The sequence below is a fragment of the Chiroxiphia lanceolata genome, chromosome 1 (genome assembly GCF_009829145.1).
Source record: "Chiroxiphia lanceolata isolate bChiLan1 chromosome 1, bChiLan1.pri, whole genome shotgun sequence".
In the NCBI taxonomy this organism is placed as follows: Eukaryota; Metazoa; Chordata; class Aves; order Passeriformes; family Pipridae; genus Chiroxiphia; species Chiroxiphia lanceolata.
The window spans coordinates 35,592,189-35,616,258 of NC_045637.1; the positions used below are offsets into that span (position 1 = coordinate 35,592,189).

At 38.4% G+C, this 24,070-nt stretch overlaps 2 protein-coding genes across 15 annotated transcripts in view; one reads left to right on the forward strand and one right to left on the reverse strand.

Annotated features, from left to right (window-relative positions):
- The window catches only part of ARFGEF1 (ADP ribosylation factor guanine nucleotide exchange factor 1), a 90,353-nt gene extending 73,503 nt beyond the window's left edge, over window positions 1–16,850 (forward strand). For all 3 annotated transcript variants that reach the window (XM_032683597.1, XM_032683588.1, XM_032683607.1), the window contains 12 exons: window positions 66–226; window positions 876–1,006; window positions 1,849–1,978; window positions 2,948–3,083; window positions 3,173–3,311; window positions 8,490–8,559; window positions 11,464–11,593; window positions 12,433–12,572; window positions 12,826–12,994; window positions 13,475–13,613; window positions 14,550–14,667; window positions 15,399–16,850. In XM_032683597.1, the coding sequence (XP_032539488.1) occupies window positions 66–226; window positions 876–1,006; window positions 1,849–1,978; window positions 2,948–3,083; window positions 3,173–3,311; window positions 8,490–8,559; window positions 11,464–11,593; window positions 12,433–12,572; window positions 12,826–12,994; window positions 13,475–13,613; window positions 14,550–14,667; window positions 15,399–15,563 (1,628 nt within the window). In that variant the 3' untranslated portion in view covers window positions 15,564–16,850. The remainder of the gene's footprint in view (window positions 1–65; window positions 227–875; window positions 1,007–1,848; window positions 1,979–2,947; window positions 3,084–3,172; window positions 3,312–8,489; window positions 8,560–11,463; window positions 11,594–12,432; window positions 12,573–12,825; window positions 12,995–13,474; window positions 13,614–14,549; window positions 14,668–15,398) is intronic.
- Window positions 16,851–18,976: 2,126 nt separating this feature from the next.
- The window catches only part of CSPP1 (centrosome and spindle pole associated protein 1), a 66,818-nt gene continuing 61,724 nt past the window's right edge, over window positions 18,977–24,070 (reverse strand). For 7 of the 12 annotated variants that reach the window (XM_032682359.1, XM_032682338.1, XM_032682300.1 and 4 more), the window contains 2 exons: window positions 23,865–24,015; window positions 19,593–19,819 (listed from right to left, as the gene is read on the reverse strand). In XM_032682359.1, the coding sequence (XP_032538250.1) occupies window positions 19,593–19,819; window positions 23,865–24,015 (378 nt within the window). Of the gene's footprint in view, window positions 19,820–23,864; window positions 24,016–24,070 lie in introns of all 12 variants that reach the window. The other 5 variants (XM_032682375.1, XM_032682367.1, XM_032682349.1 and 2 more) reach the window with 1 other exon arrangement.

Consider the following 24,070-nt stretch of genomic DNA (forward strand, 5'->3'; position numbering starts at 1 on the left):
ATATTAGAATTAATAGATTTTAAAGCATGACACTTTTTCTTCCTCTGTTCACACTTTTCTCTCAGCAATCGTGTTTGAAAAACACTTCCCAGCAACCATAGATTCTTTCCAGGATGCAGTAAAGTGCTTGTCTGAATTTGCCTGCAATGCAGCGTTTCCAGATACCAGTATGGAAGCGATCCGCCTCATCCGCCACTGTGCGAAATATGTATCTGACAGACCTCAGGTATATTCTGTATTAGCTAAATTGTAAGTGCTTTAATCAGCAGTGCTTTTATAAAGAAAAAAATACTTGCGCTAAACTTCTTGACTTCCCTTCAAGTTTCATGGATTAATGAGAAATATACTTTATTCAGAAACAATAGGAGTATAAAATGCCATGGGCTTTGAAAGTATTGGCAATTTCTTTTTCTTCCTTCATTCCCCTTTGCCCATCCCTATGCACCCAGTTCAGCTGGTGACTGGCATTCCTGAGAGCTGCTGGAAATCAACGCATCTCAGGATCTCTCTACTGAGAAATGTTGTGAAGAATGGATAATGGCATAAGCAAAAATACTTGATATCCTTAAAATATTATGATAGATCCCCACTTTCAGTGCTGTCTCTATGAAAATGACAGCAAGAGACTCACACTGAATTACAAGCAAAAACTGATAATCAAATGTATAATCTTGTTTATAAGTTTATTCTTCATAATATACTAAGCGGTACTTTGAAAAACACTTTGTCCTCTCAGTAGTATTTTGATTGCCAGCTCACCTGAAGTGTCAGGATGTGATACTAGTACAGCAGAGATTATTTACAGTCCAGATTGTGTTTTATTTTGAAGACTCTAACTCCTATGACTCTCTATAACCCTGTGTTTTCTTCTAAAGGCATTCAAGGAATACACAAGTGATGATATGAATGTAGCTCCCGAAGACAGAGTGTGGGTGCGAGGGTGGTTCCCAATTCTCTTCGAGTTGTCCTGTATCATCAATAGATGCAAATTAGATGTAAGAACCAGGTAACAATCAGTATTTGTAATTCAAATTTTAAAAGGCTTAGTTTACACTTTTAAAATAGAAACAACTCTTCTACTAAATGTAACCATCATAAAATGATTTATATATTTAAATTTGGGTGATATCACTTTGGAAACACTAGACACTTTTTAAATGGATGCTCGAATGCAGACATTTATTCTGTGTTCTTTACATACGACATTTTTATTTTCTGTTATAATCAATAACGAAGTAAGGTAGCTGTGATTGTGTTGTGTGTCTTGCCCATCATACTTAGTTTGGGGATTTTAAGACTGGGTTTATACTAGATTCATTCGCTGGTTGAAGATTGCAGAAACAGTTGAAAAATCAAAGCCGTACTCTGATCTCATATAAAACTTGCTTATTTTCCTTGAATATGGCTCTCCCCTTCTAAATTATATTCAGTTGCAGTTCAGATGCGAAACATGAGAGGTTGTGTACAAATAACTCTGAATTTGCACATCTACATGGGAGCTGTGCATATGGACTCCCTTTATAGCTGGTGAAGGTTAATACTTGTTCCTTCCTGGAAATATTTGTTTGTTTGTTCTTGTGGTCCCTGGTAACAAAGTTGTTTTCCTACTTCAGTTTTAAATTACCACAGTTCTCTGGCTGTTGCCTGTAACTATAAAGTGCTTTTTTTTACAAGGTGATTTTCTACTTAATTTTTGTGTACTAGTGTACCTGATCCACATCAGATCCAGGTATGATGTTCTCAACAGTATTGTTGAGTTTGTTATTGTTGCTGCAGTTGGACATATTTGGTCTCACACATGTTGTGTTTCTGTAACTCTTAGTATATGTTTTTCTTTCTTCATTTCAGGGGCTTAACGGTAATGTTTGAAATAATGAAGACATATGGCCATACTTATGAAAAACACTGGTGGCAAGATTTGTTTCGAATTGTCTTCAGGATATTTGACAACATGAAACTGCCAGAACAGCAGACTGAGGTGAAAAAAGTGGGAAAATATAGTTTACATGAGAACTATATTTACAGCAGAAAACCTGTAATATAGATTTATCCAGTAACGTAAGGCAAACCTCAAAACTTGAGTGGTTGACCTATATGATTTTAGTAGCCTTTTTTTGTTTTAATGGCATTCTGTTGGCAGGTGTTGTCACCTTTTTCATTTTTTTTAATGTTCGAAAGGCCTAGTAGTTTACACTACAAACAACAGAGGAATAGCATAAAATTAAATACTTGTAGTGTTATAAGAACTGTAGCTTTTACACATGATGTGTGGAATCTGAAACATACAACATGCTCAATGAAGTGAGACTTGTAATCAGCAGTGAAGTCACAATTAGAAGAAATAAGTTCTACTAGTTCAAAAATTTTTGATACCTAAGGAAAAAAAAAAACAAAACAGAAGAAAAAAAGCCCCCATAACCAACCCAAAACCAAACAGAAAATCCCCCCAAACAGCACTGTGCTTTCACTGGACTCTTTTGACCTACCAAACCAGAACGAGGTTCTGTTCTGACAAAGAATTGAACAGAAATGGACCTAAAGATGGAAATTAGGTGTAAATTATTAATACTAGAAGTTTGACCAAAATTGTCGATTGTTTGGGAAACCTTGTCAAGCTGTTTATGGAAGGACATGTCTCACTTTCCAAGTTTTTATTCTCTGGAAAATACTTAAACACAGCTTTGATGTAGTGTTAAATCGTTGAGCGAGGATAAGACACTGAGAGAGTTGTTTGTAGTTTTGTAGGAACTCTGTTTCTGTAGTTTTTTAAAACATGCTAGTTAGCAAAGCAAAAGTTGGGGCTCCAAGTTTTGAGGGTTTTGAGATACAGAAACAAATTGCATGTCACTAGTCAGCAATTCAAATTAGGTAAATACATCTATCCATCTATGTGTGTATCCTGAAGTGTTACCTTAAAGTTGTAACTCTTCTTTTTTTCCACTCCTAGAAAGCAGAATGGATGACAACTACTTGTAACCATGCACTTTATGCAATATGTGATGTATTCACACAGTATTTAGAAGTACTTAGTGATGTTCTTTTGGATGATATATTTGCACAGCTGTACTGGTGTGTGCAGCAAGGTAGGACTGTACCAGATTATGTTTAAAACAATGTTAACATTTTACTGTGTTGAATGTGAATAAACAAGTACACTGTTTGTCTTTTACAGACAATGAACAACTGGCACGATCTGGTACAAACTGTTTGGAGAATGTTGTCATCCTCAATGGTGAAAAGTTTACCCTAGAAATCTGGGATAAAACTTGCACTTGCATGCTGGATATTTTCAAAACTACAATCCCTCACGCGTAAGACATTATTATATTTTCTAAAATAGTTCAACTAAATTACCAATTTCAGACTCTCAGATGTCTCATAGATGGGGTGAACAAAAAGCTGTTATGTGTGGACTAAAGAGAAACAGACTTTCTTGGAACATAATGATAAGTTAGGTACTAGGTGTACTTTTGTATTATAAATGATAAACTGTTAAAACCTAAAATACTACGTAGGAGATGAGTGGAAAAACCAATGACCCTCAAAATGTAACTTGATTCAATTTGACAATGTTGGATTTTTTGGAGAAGTACTATCTGATTTTTTTGTTATTTTCTTTTTTGTAATAGAATAATGCTATTGATAGGCAGACTTTGCTGTTTGTAATTACACGTGAAGCTTTTTCCACTGTGGGGATGCAGGGGTGACAAACAGAAGATTTTTGGGTGAGGAGGAAGGGGGAGCTGTTTAAGGATTTTCTTCACTCAAGAGACCTTCTGCACCTGGAAGGTTTAAGTCTAGGAGAAGTAGCGTGGGAACTGTAACATTCTGTCTTTCCCTCAGGCTGTTCTTGCTGAAACAGACGAATTTTCTATGAAGGAAGATACCTGCAGGCTGTGTAAAACTTCAAAGCTTCCTTTCCCCTAGACTTGGGGGAAGGGAGATAAGAAGAGAAAATAAAAACAGTACAAGAGCAGCCTAGTGGGCATCTGCACATGCGTCAGGCCTTTGATATGTGAGGCAGGAGACCTGCTCCGTGTGTGTATTTCCCACCAGGCTGTGAATTTTTACAGTTCCTTGTAGCATTTCCGGTTTCCAATTAAAGTTACCCGTATGCATATCAAGACTTACGTCCACAAAATACTAGAATACTTCAAGTCTTACGGATTTAAGTCTCTGTGGTTGATGGTTAACTTCCATCATATGTTTCTGTGAATCCTAATCTTTTTATGAAAACGATCTTGCATAATTAGTAACTGTCTTTCCCTTCATGTTATAACTTGATGTGAAGCTTCTTGAAACAAGGCTTCCCCATTCAGAGGATTATCTTATACATATGGATCAGAGGGCAGAATAACAAAAAATCATGTCCAGCATTATGCCAAAGTTGAAGGTTTACCAATACTGAGATGAAACACTACTTGTTTTCATATCTGATGTTATTATTTGTCCTGTGTCTGTCAGCTAGTTCATGGCGTTTGCTTCTGGGACCTAGTTCAGGCTTGAAGAAAACTGAAGCAAAAGGAGCCTTCTGCATGTCAGTATTTCCTTAATTTTAGAGTTGTGTATCAGATAGCACTCAAAGAGAGCTTCATTAACGGAAAAAATCCAAAACAGATTCATTCAGTAACAGATAAAATCTGTCACTACCTCACCTACTTTTTTATGTGAGTAGGTATGAATTAATTCCATCCAAAAATAGTACCAAAATAAAGCTGAAACACTCAGGAGCTAGCAAGATATTTTTGCTGCATTTTGGTAACTGCCAGAGATAAAATTTGAAACCAAATCTCTGGATGTGAAAGTCCAGTTGAATTAGCTCTAAATTACTGTGTCCCATACTTGAAAAGATTTTGAAGTAAATAGTCACTAGCAGAATATTTGCTTTGGTTTCATCACACAATCAAAACTTATTTTTCTGGGTGTCCTTATAGTTGAATATTAGAAACCTTTCTGCAGCAACATTTTGGATATCTTAGTATTTAGACACATTCAAAATACTCTTGTTGCCTTTAGTTATATCTGATTTGAAATATGTGCATTATTCCCTTTGATTATGGCTCTTCTGCTTATCAAATAGGTTATTTTTCCTGGGAGAATATCTGACTCCTTCCATAGATTTCCAGTCTTCTCATCTCCTTTTTTCATCTTTCTGTGCCTTCTTTTGAGAACTTCATTATATTATTCCTTCTTTAATTTCTTGGAGGTTCCCAGCTTTTGCAGGGTAAAGTAAATCTTACTTAGATTTTATATGAGAGTAATCCCTTGAGCATATGTAATTCATCTCCTTTTCTGTGGTGAAAGTACACCAGCAATTGTTGGATGACAAAAAACTGCTTAAAAGTGTCTTTTCACTTTGACCATATTTAATTAAAGCCAAACAATATGCAGGTACTTGTAATTTTAATGGAGACTTTGTACTCATCTTTTTTTCCTTCTCTTTCTGAGTCCTAGGAGGACGCTTCTTTTTTTTTCCCTCTCTTTTTATGGGATCTAGTTCTTTTTCTGTGATTCCTGGTTTGGCTGAAATCCCATATTTGTATTTCGTAGTTCCTCTATTAGCCTTATTTTTGCAACAAAGCTTTTCCTTTTATTTTTGCAACAGAGCTTTTCCTGCCCTCCCAGCCTTAATTTTTTTATTACTTTTTTTTGACAATGCAGTTTTAATACCCAGCTTTTTGTGAAGGCTGCCTCAGTACTTAGAGAAGAAGGCAAATGATGCTTTTACCTTTGTTTACCCATATGCAGAAGTAACACAATAGTTAATGTTGAATTGAAGAGGACAAGTCTTACAGTGGTATATAGGCAAACTTTCTGGGCAAGTGCTTTAATTGCTAATTGTCTTGAAGTAGTCAGATGCTACGAATCTCTGGAGTGTAAAGTATCTTCTGGCAGAGGTTCTTATTACTGTGATCAGATAGGGTAACATATGTTCTTTATGAGCATTCATATAAAACATCTCCCAAGTATTGTGTAACTAACTTATTCAATTTAAGAGCTGCAACACTGGCTGCGGGAGTTCTTAGTTGCAGTATCAGTATCAACCTCTGCTGGTTCTTGGCAAGTTACTTTCTTGTAAAGAGAAATGAACATATTATTTCCTTGTTTTGAAAATGTGGTACTGGAATATTTACTCAGCTACCAATTCCAGCAAGGATCACTCACTAGAAAACCACAAACTGTACTGCTGCCAAGCTTCTACAGAATCAGTGAGGTGTTGATAGCTGAAGGTACTAATACAGAATGACACAGAATGGCTGAAGTTGGAAGGGGCTCTGGAGGTTGTCTGATCCAATCCCTATGCTAAGGCATGGCCACCCAGAGCAGTTTTCCCGGGATCATATTCTGGCTTTTGGATATCTCCAAGAAGTGAAACCCCGCAGCCGTTTTTGGCAACCTGTACCAGTGCTTGGTCACAGTCACAGTGAAAAAGTGTTCCCTGATGTTCATATGGAACCTTCTTTGTTTCAGTTTGTACCATTGCCTCTGGTCTTGGCACTGCAAATCACTGGAAAAAGCCTGGCTCTGTCCTCTTTGCTCTGTCCTTTCAGATATTTATATATGTTGATGAGATGCCCCAAGCCTTCTCTTTGCCAGCCTGGACAGTCCCAGCTCTCTCAGCCTTTCCTCATAGGAGACATGCTCCAGTCCCTTCACCACCTTTGTGGCCTTTTTCTTTACCCTCCCCAGTAGGTCCATGTCTCTTATACTGGGAGCCCAGGACTGGACACAGCGCTGAGCAGAGGGGCAGGATCCCCTCCCTCTCCTCATGTAGCCCAGGATACCATTTTCTTTCTTTGCAGCAAGGGCACACTGCTGACTCATGTCCAACCTGATGTCCACTGGGATCCCCAGGGCTTTCTTTGTTAAGCTGCTTTCCAGTTGGGCAGCTCCCAGCATGTCCTGGTGCATGGGGTTGTTCCTCCCCAATTGAAGAACTTTACACTTCCCCCCTGTTGAACTGCACAAGGTTCCCATCAGCCCATTTCTCCAGCCTGTTCAGATCCGTCTGGATGCATCATGACCCTCTGGTATATCAGCCACTCCTCCTACTTTTGTTTCTTCAGCAAACTTGCTGAAAGTCTGCTCTGCCCCCTCACCCAGATCATTCATTAAGATGTTGAATGGAACTGGACCCGGTATTGCTCCCTGGAATGTACCACTGGACTCCAACTAGATTTTATACCCCTTCTCATCATCCTCTTAGCTTCTAGGCTGTTCAACCAGTTTTTGATCCACCTCACTGTAGCTTATTTTAATAGTTTATTTTTCTTTTTGTTTAAGTTCTGTTTCTAAATTTTGTTGATGAAAATTTTCTGAAGCTTCATGAGAGCAAGTCTTGGCTTGCTGGTGCTGAGGCAGCCATCCCGAATGCTCTCTTGTCCTCAAGAAATTCAAGAGTTAGAATTGATTCCTTGCACAAATTATGATGGTCTGGCCTCTACTGGCTCATAACGGCTCATTATTCCAAGACCTCAATTTGTGTCCTTGTAACTTTCATGAATCAGTTCAGTTCTCTATTCTACTTTATTTGTTGTCTCATTACATGCCTCAAGATTTTATATTTCCTTATCTCTAGTTTGTCTTTCTAGTTATCTGATCTTTAGTTGTCTGGAGATCAGTGATACATTAATTTAGGAACCTTAACACAGTGAGAAAAGGCTCTTCTTTAGGATGTGCAGATGCAAATGTCCATCATGTGTTGCCTCACACAGACTGAAACTAAATAGTTTGAGATCTTAATGATGACAAATAACTTTAATTTTACTTTGTAGTGATAGATTTGAAGAAAAAGAGATAATGGGACCACTTAAGTAGTTTAATCCAGTTTCCCTTGATTCTTGGCAAGCACAGACAGCCTCAATAAGTTACAATCAGTGTAGGCATTTTTTAGTGCTTAAGGTGAAGATTTTCAAGACAGCAACATCTATAAGAAATCAGCAGAGAATGATCAGTATTGTCAGTGACTTGATATGATGTAGCAGCAATGAATCCTAAATGAAAATGGAAACACAATGCTGGAACATACCCCACACAGAAGATGCAAAACATTTCTAGATATTCGTGCAGATTTGTTCTGGGGTAGATTAATTCCTTATTCTAGGTAAAACTTAAGGCAGTGTGGGAGACCAGAGCCCACTAATGGCACTAGAACACTGCCTTAAACCAAATCCAGTCTTTCTGAAAAAAATTACTTCACCTCTACATAATCCAGTTGTCCGTCCAAAGTAACTGGCAGAAACATTGAAGTTCAAAAACCACAATACTTATATTTTTCAATTTGTGTGAAAGAAAAATGTATGTACTTAGAACTGAAATTAGTTTATTAATTTATGGAAGTATCTAATCATACTCTTTTAATGTTTAGCTTCCATTAATTAAATTAATACAAACAAAACCCCCACCATGTTGAAGTGGACTTTTTAGAGTGTTGGTTCTGATTTGTATTTCAAACTTAGTAAATTTGGTATTCATTTTGTGTTTTAAAGGCTGCTGACTTGGCGACCTGTTGCAGGGGAGTTTGGCTCTGGCTCTCCCTCTGATGCAAAAGAAAAACTGGTAAGCTGCTGAAATAAATATTTTAAGATTACAAGAGCTGGGTATTGTTGTGTTGTGATGAAGAATAAGTTCAAAATATACATTTTTCAATTATGATTTACTTGAAAACTTTTTTTCCAGGTAGAGGTCTATTTACTGCTTTAAAATAACAAGGAATTAATTGATAAAGAAGTACATATTTGTTTGCAGTAGACATACTTCCAGAAGTTGCCTTAGGTAGTTACTTGTGTTTGTTTTAGGTCATGTTCTGTGTCTCATAGTTTCTCTAATACTGTATTTAGGCTTCGAGTTGTTTCCTGTTTTGGGTCATGTTTTTTCTTTCATTTTGATACATTGGCAAGATGAGAAAACGGTAAAGGGGGATAGAATGACAGATTGACTTTTTTTTTTTTTCCTTCAGATTTTCTGTGGTAATAAGAACTTAAACGTCAGTGTTTAAAATAGAAAATCTATATAACCATGAGATTGCTTAGCACTGATTGAATAAACTGAGGTATAATTTGGATTTACCTACAGGTTGACAGCCCTGTAGCTACTTTACTACTGATGAGAATTAGTTTGTCTTTTGAAATTCCCACAAGACTGCTGCATAAAGTTCTTCATAGATTAATGAAGCATTTGATAACAGTTGCTCAAGGATAATGGTCCCAAATGAGCTCTACCAAGAAAGACCGACTCCCTCCATTTGTCTTTATGGAGTGTTACCATAATTTAATTGAAATGGAGTGTAAATGTTTGTGATGGCCAGTTCTCATTGTATAGGTATTGTACATTCATGCTATATTATGTATGACTCATTTATAATGGTTTGATGTATAAAATGTTTGATCTAAACATTGGCTACATTTTTGATCCATTTATGTCAATGATTGCATGCATATATGGCAGATATATTAAATGTCTTAGTCTTGAGTAAATTGAAGGATCTTTTCTCTTTGAAATAGTTTTAACATGAATGTTTTCAAAAATTTTTTTTTTATCTTCAATGTAAAAAAACACTTTGCAACTTCAAAATTAACAGCTTATAAAATAAACAGTATTAAAGGAGAAATACTTTGGATCTTTTTGGTAGGATTTTTTGTAGGCTTTAGACAATTTCATCTCACTTTTCTTTAGGTAGTTCAAATATGACGGAGTGTTTTGCTATCTATAGACATGATACTTATTAAAATATATATTTATACTTAGTAGTGATGAAATCCTTGGTTTATACTGGTATGAGAAGTCAGTACATTCTTTATAGGAACTATATGTGTAGATTTAAGTCTTGCTAACAGCACAATCAAGGGTATTAATGTGTAGTCTTCAGTGGCACTTATGGAACAAGTACCGATAGAAATGCTGGGTTATTGAGTGGGACATTATTTTTTATATATCTATATCACAGTTGGAAGGGACCAACAATGATCATCAAGTCCAACTCCTGGTCCTGCACAGGACCATCCCCAAGAGTCATACCACATGCCTGAGAGTATCATCTAAATGCTTCTTGAGCTCTGTCAGGCTTGGTGCTGTGACCACTCCACTGGGGAACCTGTTCCAGTGCCCAACCACCCTCTGGGTGAAGAACCTTTTTTTAATATTCAACCTAAGCATCCTCTGACACAACATCAGGCCATTCCCTTGAATCCTGTCACTGGTGACCATATGTCTGTGTATAGATATGTGCTTTGCAGTTAATGATAGCATATTTTGTTATTAATTACATTTCCCTCTTTCAATGAATGCTTTCTGAAATTAAAACAATAGGTATTAATTTTAATACTTTACGTTCAATTTGTCAAGAAGGAAGATATTTATTAAAAAATAAAATGAAACTTGAACAATTTCTCTTCTAAAGTCACTGAGTTCTAGTTCACAAGGTAACACAGTAACAGGGAGAATTAGAACACGTTGCAGAAATCTGCTGAAGCAACTCTCTGGCAAAAGAATTTTAAATTAGAGTATTTTTGTGATACAAATATATTCTCCTCCATCATTTCACTGTGGTAAATTCCTGTATCATCCACAGATGTGTTAGGAGCTTATGGTTCAGAACACTCAAGGGAGTAAAGGCAAGTGAAGATGAAAGTCTCATGATACTTCATATTACTTGTACTTCTCATTTAAGAGCTGTGCATTCACATTTTCACCAGTTATAAAGGAAAACACTTTCTCACAGAAGGTCTTGAGAGATTTTTTCACTGTAGAACAGGGTCGAGCCTGCGCAGTGGATTTTTTAGGTGAGACACAGCGTGCGCAGAACTGAACCCACCCTTTAATCCCAAGGTTCATCTGCCAGGGCCGAGCGAGCTTGGACGGTGGCAGTGAGGTCCTCAGGACGTAGGTTTAATTAGGGTGACCTTCTCTTAGATGGATGGCCTTACAGGGCTAAGCGAGCTCCATCTGCCCAGGTTTGGAAATTAGAATTGTCCTTCTCCTAGGATGATTGCCAGAAGGCTAGTGAGCCCATCCTGCCCATGGACACATTATATCTGACCCTTCGGTTTTGACCTGTCTGGCATGGAAGACCCTGCCGATGGCGTGTACCATCACCAGCATAGCTCACAACCTCATAGGGGCAACCTTGCAGCAAACCTCGTACACTTCACCTGGTAAAAGCCAAACTGTTGGCTGACACGCTAATTGGTTGAATGGAATACAAAAACCTATCTGCAAAATACATTAACTTTTCTGTGTAGTTAAATATTTGTTGCTTGTTAAATTTTCAAGTCTTTCTTATTAGGTCATCTTTTTCATGCGTCTTTCATGAATGATAATATCAAATAAGACTGAAGTGAACGAAAGTGCAGTGTTGAAACAGCAAATATCTTAAGCTGTGAAGAGCACAGCACTATTGACAATTGCTTGCCAAAGTTTTTTGTAAGTTAATTTCTTTTTTTTTTTTTTTGGCTTTGTTTTCAGGATACGATCTCACAGAAGTCAGTAGATATTCATGATTCCATTCAGCCTAGACCTTCAGATGGACGCCCATATCAACCCAGCACAGGGGCCATAGTAGGTGAAGAAACAAGTAAAACCAGGCCAACACCAAGTGCGTGCTTTGTAGTGACTTGGCATTTTATCTCTTTTTAAGAGTAGTATTTACCAGATGTTTGATATCTGTAGAAACATGACAAGAAGAAAATCATTGTTTGCATTTTTGTCACCGTGTAGTGTTTCAGAACTGTGTTGGATTCCTGTGGGTCCACACTTTTGACCTATGTTTTAAAAATCAAGAGTTCAGCTGCTTACTTGCAGGCTTTTTACCAAAAGCAAAATATTAAAAATAGTGTTCTCCTTACAGTGCTATGTAAATGAGTAATAATTTTTTTTGTCTTAGGACCAAAGATTTTTCAGTGCAAAATGCAACAGAAGCTGTAGTTGAAAATACAGCTGTAGAATGTAGCTGTAAAATCCTGTCTGTGATTTGAAGAGAATATATGAAACCCTTAAGATAACTTGTGCAAAGTTATATGTTATTGCTTAAATGCTCATGACTGTGGTGCTATTAGTACTTCCCACAAGTGCAAGCAAACAATGGTACCAGTACTGTCCTAAGCCTTCTGCCTGTGACAGCCTCAGCCACAGGTTCTTGCTATTGCACTGATACTAAGATCCAAGTCACTCATTTTGGTGATTTTTAGGTAACATTGAATATTTGTCCAGTATGTCACAGATGACTTCAGGAAATATTTTTTTAAGATGTGCCAATTGTTAACATGATCATAAGTTCTGGTTTTAGTGGTTCGAGACTGATGGATTCCAGGTTTGTTTTATGAATATACTTGAAGTCAAACTGTTCTTCAACTTACTCTCAAAATAGCTCAAAAAAAGAAAAAAGTATTGCAGTTCCCTAGTTAACAAGTAGTTTTCTTTTTCTTTCCTTTAAAGAATTTCCAGAACAGAAATTATTTGCTGCTCTTTTGATCAAATGTGTTGTACAACTGGAACTCATTCAGACGATCGACAACATTGTGTTCTTCCCAGCAACTAGCAAAAAAGAGGATGCAGAGAATCTAGCAGCAGCACAAGTAAGTAGAACAGATAAGTTTCTCTCTTTTTAACAGCTTTTCCTCTGGTGGATAAAATTTCATAAATTCTCTTATAGTGTCTGCTAATTTACAGTTTTTAGATGCACTTGAGATCTTCTACAACTTGCATTAAATTGCTTTCGCTGTGCCAGGGCAGCAGGGTAGGATTGAGTTATCACAAGAGCTTGCTGAACACAGTTATGAATTTTTACTTGAAATCCTTGGGTTTTTTCCTTTTTTTTTTTTTTAACAGAGAGATGCTGTAGACTTTGATGTCCACGTGGACACACAGGATCAAGGGATGTATCGTTTTCTGACATCACAGCAGCTTTTCAAACTTCTGGATTGTCTGTTGGAATCTCACAGATTTGCTAAAGCATTTAATTCAAACAATGAACAGAGAACTGCTCTCTGGAAAGCAGGTGAGTCAGTCATCTTGGGGAAATACTTAGTGACAGGGTGCTACTGTGCTTTGAAAGTCAAAACTACTTAGAAGCTGAATGTAAAAATTGAGTATCAGTCTTTAGCTTTATGACCTTGGGATTCTTAAGGGAAGGAGACCTCATCTGTGCAGGTGCAAATATCTTCCTGGTTTCCTAAAATTTAAGGTTTCACTGAGTTACAGGTGCCAATGTGAGTCGCATGCTTGGAAGCTGCAGGCACAAACACAGGTTTCACAGCTAATTGGAAGCTTATGTACAAATGGGTGCCAAACACAATTGTGGTGTATATAAATAGGTTCATTTGTAGCAGTGCTCCACTGTACTTAATGTCATAAGAAATTAATTACCCAGGGTCGTTCTTCTAACTGTCTGTGTGGAGAAAATGCTTAGAAGTGGGGGACTGTTAGGGAGAATGTCAGTTGAACCAAAAATCTAAATGGATGCTTGGAATTTCTCTAGGTTTCAAAGGCAAATCAAAGCCTAACCTCCTGAAGCAGGAGACGAGCAGCCTGGCCTGTGGGTTGCGCATTCTGTTCCGTATGTACATGGATGAAAGCCGTACCAGTGCGTGGGAGGAAGTCCAGCATAGACTACTAAAGTAAGGTCCATGTAGCTGAACCTGTTGATGTTGTTTCTGATGTTAAAGGAGTTTTTTTATTTAAAAGGATACACCTTCTCTGTTTGAGGTAAATTTCCTAGAGCTAATGTGTGCGGTGGTGGTCACAGCTAACACTAAGAGTTTTTATGTGCTGTGGAGGGTGCTGTGCCTCCAGCTACTGATGCTGTCTCTGCTTTTTGTTCTCATTACATGTTTTGCTGGAGAGAACAAAGGGTTTGTCACCTTTTTTTGTATCATGTGGGTAGGTGGGGGCTCGTTACAGCTCCTCTTTAAAAAGGAAGGCAACTGTCACCTAAACGCTGGGATTTTTTTCTTTCAGTAACCTCAGGTATTTTAGGGAATTGACACTTCTCATCTGCAGAAATAGACACTGGGGTTGAGCAGCTTTGTGTTGTACATAGCGAGGCTTTTAGCTTTTTGCTTATTCGTTTGAATACTAAGATTCACCTGAATGGTTTTTGTTTACAGAGTTTTTCAAGCAAGTGTTGGAATAAGAGGGGGCTTGAAACTATGACAGTAACACTTAAGGCAAAGACTTTAAGGTTCACAGACCAGGAAGGCGAGCTGAAAACTACCTGATTACATCAGCGTGAGATATGTTCTTAAAGTCTACATAGCATTTGTCACGTGGATTTTAATACCTCTCAGAGAACACTTGATGCGCTTCAAAATACATGCAGAAACAGCATAATAACATTTTATCAGCTTATTTTTTGCTGAAGTACTAGGACTTTGGGGTTAAGTTGAACAAGATCACAGCCTTCTGTAACTAATCAGTCTTAGAGTAGCTTTCATAAAAAAATGCTGTTCTACACCAGGGTTCTACTGCCATGAGTTACAAAGCCGGAGCTCCTTCTCTGCAGTAGAGCTTTGAATGAAATATGAGTTACTAATTTTTGTTTGTGTTCTCTCTAGTGTCTGCAGTGAGGCTCTGAGTTATTTCCTGACTCTTACATCAGAAAGTCATCGGGAGGCCTGGACTAATCTTTTACTCTTATTTTTGACTAAAGTGCTGAAGATAAGTGATGAAAGGGTAAGTAACTGTTTGGAATGGTGTTTCAGATAACGTTTACAGGTAAGACATAGTTCTAGGCCAGTTCTTCACACACAGTTATAGACTTGACTTTAAAAGCTCCTGCTGCTCTGTAGATGCTCCTTTGTTTGAGGGAATGTACATTCAAACTGCATTTGACAGATACTGACAGTAATAATTCAGCGTGAAGGTGCAGTGAGTGATAAAATAAAACGTGTCTGAGAGAAGTTGAAAGATGTTGGAATGCTTTAGAACTGTCTGTTAAGTTGCTTTTACCCCTCTCCTGCTGAAGAATAGGATTAGTGATTCAAAGAATTAACCTCTGTTTCTGACTTCAGTGCTACATGTACATCACCTTGACCTTCTCCAAAGCAATTCTGCAGTAAATAAATCCATATTTAGATCTCTGTTTCTAACAAAACCTGGCTGAAATATTTAAGTGAAAGGGACCAACTACAGTAAAAAACTGGTAATAGAAAAATATTTCCTTTTGGAGAATAAGCATTAGTAAGGAGCTGTGTGTAGCTAGTGAGCGTCTGTCAGAGTATGTCACAGCTGTCATAGCCTTATTCTAGCACTGCTAACTTCAGTTATAATGATGTTTCTGCTTGTCACATTGTGGGTTTCTCACCGTGATTTGGAGAAGTATTTAAAATTCATATCTTGCAATGTGCCTTCTGAGGTGTATTGATGTATAATAGAGTAATTTCTTCTGTTTGTTTTCTCTGCAGTTCAAAGCCCATGCATCGTTCTACTATCCTCTGTTGTGTGAAATCATGCAGTTTGACCTTATTCCTGAGCTTCGAGCTGTTTTACGGAGGTTTTTCCTGCGGATTGGTGTGGTTTTCCAAATATCCCAACCACCAGAACAAGAGTCTGGAATAAGCAAGCAGTAGCAGATAGTGACACCCTCTTTAAAAGTTTATATTCCTCAGCTAAATACAAGGACCAGGTAGCTGAGCCATTCTGTCTGGATATCCATAAAAATGATTTCTTTGTATGGCAACATGTATCCAAGGGTTAACGGTACAGACGCTTACAACTGTAATTAAGGCTTGCAACACTCCAGTCCCTTTATTTCCTGACGGATTATCTCTATCGGTTTCTCTTCCCTGGCTCGTGCTGAGCACAAAGCCAGTTTTTAGCACAGTCTCCTTGTCAGCATGGGCTGCAGTATCCTTTACTGTCCTAGACAGCAGTATAGCAACAGATGTTTATGGCGGGTGTGAAAGTAAAATGTACCCAAAGAAACATATATATGTAAAGGTTTGAGCTTCTGCGAGAAGTACAACTCAGGAGAGCTGTATTTTGAAGGATAAAATGTTTATAGTGAAAAGAAAATTGAGATTATTGTTCATGGTAAAAGATATTTAGCAACTATGTCTGATATTCTTATTCTAAGATTTTTGCACACTCAGGCTGTCTGAGACATTGGTAATCATCCTTCTGTGAAAATGTACAGAGATGCAGGTCTGTAATATAAACTCTTTAACACTATACAGTTCTTCCCGAATTGTTTTATTTCTGTAATATTGATTTGCTGAAAGCCCATAACTCTTACTTGTTTACCAAATGCACTAGAAGTTTGGGTTTATTTTTTTTTGGGTTGTGAGTTTTCTTTCTTTTTTTTTTTTTGTTGTTTTGTTTTGCTTTGTTTCATTGTAGCCCAGAAGTTAGTGTTGCCGACTTTTGTCAAGAACAGCGGTAGAAATATCACGACTGACATAACTACCTGTAATATACTTGTTTTAGGGCTTTTAAATATTAAAACGAGCCATTGAAATGATGATCCTTCAAGGACTGGAACTTGAATCACTGCAAACAAGTCTAGGTTGTGTCTGCTGTCAGATGTTTTTTGTTTGATGTAGATTTCACTCTTATGTACAGAATTTAATGTTGAATATATTCAAGTAACAAATTGGCATGGTTTGGGGATGGTTAAATTTATTGGAAATGTATTCATACTGTGAATTGTGCTCTGATGGTTAACAGATGAGATTGTCAAGCATTCTGTATTACAATGGATGTAGAAATTTTTTTCAGATGGACAAAATGTATATGGTACAGATATGTAAAGTTTTCTATGTAAAAAAAAATTCTGTACAACTTTCTGTACAATATTTGGTTCTCATCTGGCATATTCTAATCAGGTTATAGGTCAATAAAGTTTTTGAACTCTTTCATCAGTGCAATCAAAACCGGTCTAATCCACAGCTACGTGTTTTTAGTTTGCTTTGCCTCTCATGCTTCTGTTTCAGAAGGGCAAACCCCAGCCTCCTGGGGGCAGAAAGGTGGGTGACCTTTGGTTGACTGTGATGTCTTCTCACTTTTAGAGACAAATACAGTGGGAAAAAGAAGGGTAAATTAAAAAGAAAAACAAAGGGCAGGGAGGAGGAGAATAAAAATGTTTGTGCATGAACTGGTCAGCTGAACCCTCTAGTGCTGCACAGATAGAAACTCAAATACTGGGCATTGCTTTCTGGGGATTAAAATATAAACACCAAACTGACAAGGGAGAAAGGGTGGTTGGGAGGCAAAGGCTGGGAGTTCTGCTGCCTGCTGACTTGGAACACATCAACCAGCTCAGCTTTGTCAGCATCTCTGATTTGATGAGTAAAAGTGGAATTGGATTGTTCTCCAGTGTGTTCCCACAGAACTCCTGAATAGCACAGGAGAGCAATCTGAAGACTGAGGTGTGTGAGGGAGCCTCCCCTCTCTTGCAGAGGAATGAATCTCCAGTTGCCCTTCACTGCAGGTTCCAAAAACATAAGCAGTTTGATGAAAAAGCTCTGGAAAAGCCAGAGATGGGAATTAACTGCCATGACCTGTGATTCACCAAATTGCATTTACCAATGTCAGAAGGGGGAGATTTGAGGTTATTTTAATTAATTGTAATTGTACACTTTCTCTTGGGCTATATTTTACTTTTGCAGTTTGTTGTGCATTGTTTAAATGTTAAACCACTGTGCAGGTCCATTTATTTTGCAGGTAAGGCTGTCATGATAAAAAGTTTAAAAAATTTAGGAAGGCAGAAGGGCCTTTAACAGCTGAGCTTTGGAGATGCAGAGAAAGCTGAAGGACCCACAGTATCCTGAGTAGCAGCCTGCGTGCCCAAGGGAGGGATAGAGGTGAGCAGTAAGGTTAAAGTTCACTGGTTTCAGGCCACAGCAGCAGTGAAGGAAACAACTTCAAGAGAGGATGGGGCTGTGTCTTGGCTTGAACTGGAGGCAAGGAATGCTGGCCTGTGGTGGTCTGGCATTTAAAAAACTTCCTGCAGTGACATGAGGGTGGGTTCATAGGGTAACATTGACTTTATGCTTCTGTTGAGGATAAAACTTCAATTAAAGCTAAGGGAATAAAGAATAATTAAACTACATAGGCACCTAGCTGAGGAAGAAGACAAGTTCTGTATGTAACCTAGAGTTAGTCCAGTTAACGTATCACAAAGTTCAAATTGTGAAGCAACTGAAAAGAGCCATCAGGCATCAAAAAACAATGGCAAGGCTGGCAGGTGCCCAAGAGAAGTATAAAATGATGGGCTTCAGCATGTGTGGTGCTGGGGTGGGGGGTAAGTAAATGTATTATAGAACATTTTCACCTCAGCTGCTTGAAATTCCTTTGTGCTTCCTGCCTCTGGGAAGTCGAGAATGCACCTGTGTGGCCCTCGTATGCTGCAGCCTAGGTGTTGGATTACAGTAGAGCCCCTGCAGGACTGGCCATTTCTCTCACACCCACACTGCTGAACATCATGAGCCTTCTCACTGCTGGGCCAGAGATTCAGGGTAAGAATTAGCCAGATCTGATAAATCCTCTCTGGGAAAGCACATGCTAAACCCAACCCAAGGTTGAAGGACATCTCCCTCAGCAAGAACTGCCTGCTGTCATCATGGAACTGCTGTGGCCTTCAAGCAGGTTTACAAAAGCTTCAAAGTGGCATTTTAGTAAAAATGAAGATACTTTTACAAATTCACAAAACCACTGTTTTCATCAGTGGTTTTCCTACCCCCACTCCCCCCACTGGTTAAGCTGTGGCATCTGGGTGGGAATTTCCTAACCAAGAGGAAAGTTGCAGCCTTATCTTTATTTCACCTTAGTGTTTCAGTTCACTGAACTCCTAAAATCTTACTTCCATCTCTACATGTCCTTTTTAAAGCTCTTGCTTTTAATCAACAAATTTTCCATGTGTTTTCCTGTTTCTTTGAAGACAGCCTTAACATTCCAGTTTGTTCATAAGTAAACGTAAGCTGAATCAAATGATAAATTAAGAAAATTGAAGTCTGCTTTCACATTTTTTTTGTAACAAAAATAATTTTAGTAACAAAATACTTTATTTTAACTCTTCATTCAATCAGAAACATAAATATTTGCAACAATTTATATCTTTTCAGCACATAAGTTAGGGAACATACGGCACATTGCTAATAATCATTTTTTTTCATTGAAATGTTCTCTGCCCTTTCATGCAAAAGGTATGAAAAGCAAGGGTCCTTCTCCAAGTTACTCACTCTTTTGGTAAAAACCTAATGCCCCTCTGCTCTTGGGTTACTCTAGTTCCAGACAGTTTTGGAGTTTGACTATAAAGCTAAAAAATAACTTTGATTTCATACTAAATTCACACACGCCCCACACTGTATTTGTGGTAAGTCCAGCTGTGAGGCTGAAACCAAGTTGTATAAAAAGTGCAAAAGCTGACAAGCTATTCCTCCGCCTCCCCACGTCATGGAATAGAAAACATCCCTATGCTACGTTCTCCATCACACTGCAGTGTCTGAATCTTTATTATTGCTATTTTAAATTACACACACACACAACTCCACACTATGTACATTGAAGAGAACTCTCCCTCCAGGAGACCCTGGAAAGTGCGGTAGTGCTGGATGGTCCCTCCTTGGCCGCAAGGCACAGCTGGTTCCCACAGGCCGGAGTCAGCCGTGCGCAGTGGAGAGGCCCTGCCAACCGAGCGGGAGCGTGTTCTCCGGCGGCAGCTTTGCTGGGTTTGACTGTTCAGCCATCAGTCTCTGGAGCGTGTCGGAAGTTCCCGGTCGCAGCCAGGGCTCCGTCGCGACCGTGTCGACAGAACTGGGGCGTCTGCCCGTGTGGGATGGAGGGCGCTTCAAAAGATCATCCACGTCTCCTAAGGAAATGTCATCACCTGGGAAAGGAGGAGAGCAACACACACGTGATAAAGGGGACAGAAGCTTATCACATCTTACCACAACATTCAACAGGGTTGCTTGTCTGCAAAGAATACAGGCAAAGGTGGATGGACGCAGTAGATGGTTCTGGCTTTCCCAAAAGCTCCTGATATAAGGAAAAGTCAAATCTGTCAGAGCGTATGTGCCTAAAAAATGCATTTAAAAATAAGGCCATTAAATTACAGTGGCATGGCCCAACCCTCTTGTATAGTCAGTCTCTTACTCGGGAGAGAACTCAGGAAGAATTATTTCATCACTAGTTAACAATGTAAATGCAAGTGTATCACAGTCCAGCACAGCTTATAACCTCAATGCAAGGTCACTCTCAAAACGGATAAGTTGTGATCTTCCAGCTACAAAACAAACCCCACCAAAGAAAAAGCTGAACTGCCTTGCCTTTGAATTTGAGGTCTGAACTTCACTCATTTCAATTCTGTTAGCAACCATACATACCTAATACCTTAAACAAATAGTTCTTAGTGTGGATTATCAAACAACATAAATTTTTATTATATATAAATGTATCAGTTTCTCTGTGCTGTTCATTTTTTGGCTTCACAACATTTTAGGTATATAAACCACAAAATTACACAGTCCCCAGATACACACCTAAAACAACTGAAAATCGCAATATTTTCCCCTTTAAAGCTGAGTCACATAAATGAAGAGGTTCTGGTTTGTTGGGGTGTGTTTAAGGTGGGCATAAAAATATTTAAAGATTTTGGCTTAGGAAAAAACAAAAAATCACAAAAGTTTTGCAGAAACATCCTAATTCAAGCAAAATATAAAAGAATTGTGTATGTAGTGATCAAATAATTCCCTTTAGCAATTTGTGTCATTTAATTAAAGCATTTGGATGATTTTTCCAAATTTAAAGGTTTTTATTTTGGAAAAAAATTATGACTTTTTAAAATCTGATTTTAAACCAAAATTTCTCTGTATCTTCTCATTAAAACTTGAAAGTTGATGGTTTAAGCATAGGCATGAGAACTCAGGTCCTGCAGAAGGAGCAGCCAGGTGTGGATAGGTGAAGGGAAGGACAGAAACTGCACGACCCCACATACAATGGGAACAAAGGCTGTTTTTCTCTTCATGCCCAAGGTGGGATTTCAGATTCCCAAACAAAATGCCAATTACTTCCTGTTCTAAAAGAATTTGGCACCAAATCATTAGTTCTGTCACATCATACAGACACTGATCTGATCATCCTCCAAGCCTTCCTAGTCTGGTTAAAACAAAACTTGACTGTAACATTAGAAGTGAGAGCAGACCTCTCTCCCTCAGTGCTTAAACCTGGCAGAGCAAACCTCTTTGCCTCCTAAATCCTGGGTCAGATGAACTCTCCTGTGGATTGGAACCCATGGTTTTCACACACGTAAGTTATGGTGGGGTTAAAAACAGTACATGGCAGAAAAAGTAATACCTAAAGAAAATTAAATTTCTCTTTGCTGCTTCAAGAGATGATACTTAGAAACAATAAATATAAGGTAACGTATTTGTTTAGAGAAGAGACAAACTGGACATCCAGGCCAGAAAGCTGCATTTCCCCAAGCTAAACTACTGCTGCCTTTAAAGACAAAGCCTTTAGATCTCCCAGATGTCAGAGGTAGGAACAACTGTTTTAACAGAGATAAGATCATAGTGCACAACACTATATCAGAATCACTTGGCGTTGCTTTTAGAAAGCACCACAGATCAGCTACAGTGCAAAACTTCCTTCACCATGAATTTCAACACTTTGGATACTCCATAAAAAGCTGTTCTTAATTGGGACACATGAAAAGCATTTTCTTTGGAGCTGCCACTTGATAATTCAGTTTGTATCTGCAGAGCTCTGATAAGCAGAGCTCTCTCCTTTGCATAGAATACTGATTTAGAAACTTAATGGCATCCTCCTGCAAAACACTGACTACAGCACATCCTGTCCCTCAATGAGAACAAACTCCTTTGGCACCTCACATGAACATCAGTGCTTGTCTTCTGCCAGTCTGCACTTACCAGGAACCAGTGCTGCTGCCTGATCCTGCTGTAGATCATTGCAAGCTCTGGCATTCCCTTACTTACAGAGAAATGCCTAAAAAGTCTCGAGCAATTAAGGCAATTTCTCTTACATATAGCAGGGTCTCAGCCACATACCTAATGTGCCCAAATCTGTGAGAATTCTCTCTTCTGTATGTAAGCCTGCTCTTGTTTATGCAGTTAGGAACATGCACACCTTGCTCACTGGGAAAGTATCTGCTGGCTGGCAGAGACTCCATCACTGAAAGGATTCACCAAGTCTGCGTTGATGGGAATGGCTTTTTTTGTATGGGTGAAAACAGCAGAGGAGGCCTGGTTCCTTTTTTTCTAATTTTCCAATTAAGAAAACAATAATAGCATGGCTTTAGGATTCCCATATCAGTCCCGGAGGGGAAAGTGAACTGCTGTGGACAGAGCCTCCTTATTTAGCCAACAGGATCAGCATTTAGAATTTATCTAAGCCTGTAAATTGCCATCTCTGGTCATTTAAAGGGAAGATAACCAGTTACATTTCCTTAGTTATATATTTGACAGATTTGTTTTCTTACAGCAGTGTCTCTCAGGGCAGAGAAAAAATAACAGTCCTAGCTGCTGGGAAAGCAAAAGGATGCTACAAGGGTTCTATCAAACTGTTATGGAAAAGGAATAAAACCACTTGGCTTCACTCCTTTTTTCTGTAATGTCCCTGAACATGAGGAGGGAACAGGAAGACAGGCAGCAGTGCAGCCTGAATGACCACAGCTGAGCAAAAGCACCTCTAGCTACCTTTTCAAGAGGCACATATGGTAAGGATGAGTGATGGTCTCCATGTGTTCCAAAGAACAAGTTACATACAGACATACAAATATACACGTACACATATAAAAATTATATACTAAAGGCTGAAGCTCTGGAGACCATGAAAAACAGAAGGCAAACAAAATTAAGTGTGGTTCATATGGTATGAAGTGAAATTATAAAAGAGGTGAGATAAGTGTAAGCACAGAGAAGTAAAAGAAGTTCATATAGCAAAAATATCTGAGTGGAGTAAAATTAGTAAAGCATTTATTTAGGTTATAGAAAAAAATTAATATGAATGGGGTTTTTTTAGTGACTTAAAAATCACAGTGAGATGTTTAAAGCAAACAAAAAAAGGATGAAGTGCTTGTAAGAGTACCCATAGCAACAGAGTCAAAAATACTGCCAGCATCTGTACTCTCATTAAATTTATAAAAAGGATACTGATACTGTAATTGCCTATACAGCACAGCAACCACCTCCTAAAAAAAGGGAGATTTCAGGCTCATACGAAAGAATCTGGGTCATAACCCACATGAGAAATTACAGGCCATTAATGGTTGCCATGACTAGTACTTCATATACAAAGGATATCTAGATTAGGCAGTCAGTCTGATGTATTATATGATAAGAAACACAGAATGAATTCCAGTGTGTGTCCAGTGAATGAGGTATCAATATCAACCTTAAATACTGAATGTTCATGTATATTAACCAACCACTAGAAAATTACATTAAATAGAAACTGAAGTACTTCATCATACACAATTTTCTGGCATATCTTCATTCTGGTTAGACCACACACATCTGATTCCCAGGAGTGCCAACAAACTCACACAGGCACCTCAAAACCATTCATCACTCAGGCATTTAATTTCTTTCCACTAATATTTCAGCAATGCAGCTGGATATCCCCACCCTACTGCCAGCAGTGACACATAGCAGTGGGACAGACAGGACAAGTACAAGTGGCTGATCAGACAGGAATTAGAGCATCTTTTCCTACTACCCTCCTCTAAACCTACTCTGAAAGAGTTGCGTTGAAGTTTGCTGGGGAACTCCCTGCAGCAGCTACACAACTCTGTAAATAATTCCTATGTTTGATCCAGTTCCTCACTGTTCTACTACGTGCAGCCTATTATTTGTTCCTTTAATTATTGTAATAAATTAGTATTCACTACATCATCTCTACTACACAGAGCATACCCAAGTAAGCAGATTTCTGCTGGAGCTCAGTCAGTTTGTGCAATCGTTCCTCGTTCTTGCCTTTCAACTGATCAACGTCGAGGCTGAAATTTGAGTGCAAACTAAGGCTGTCAGGCTGCAGCAGGGGTGTCTGGGCTGCTGGAACATCCTCCTGCAGAAAATCCAAGAAGGCACAATTCCTTCAGTTAAACAGCATCCTTTTTGAA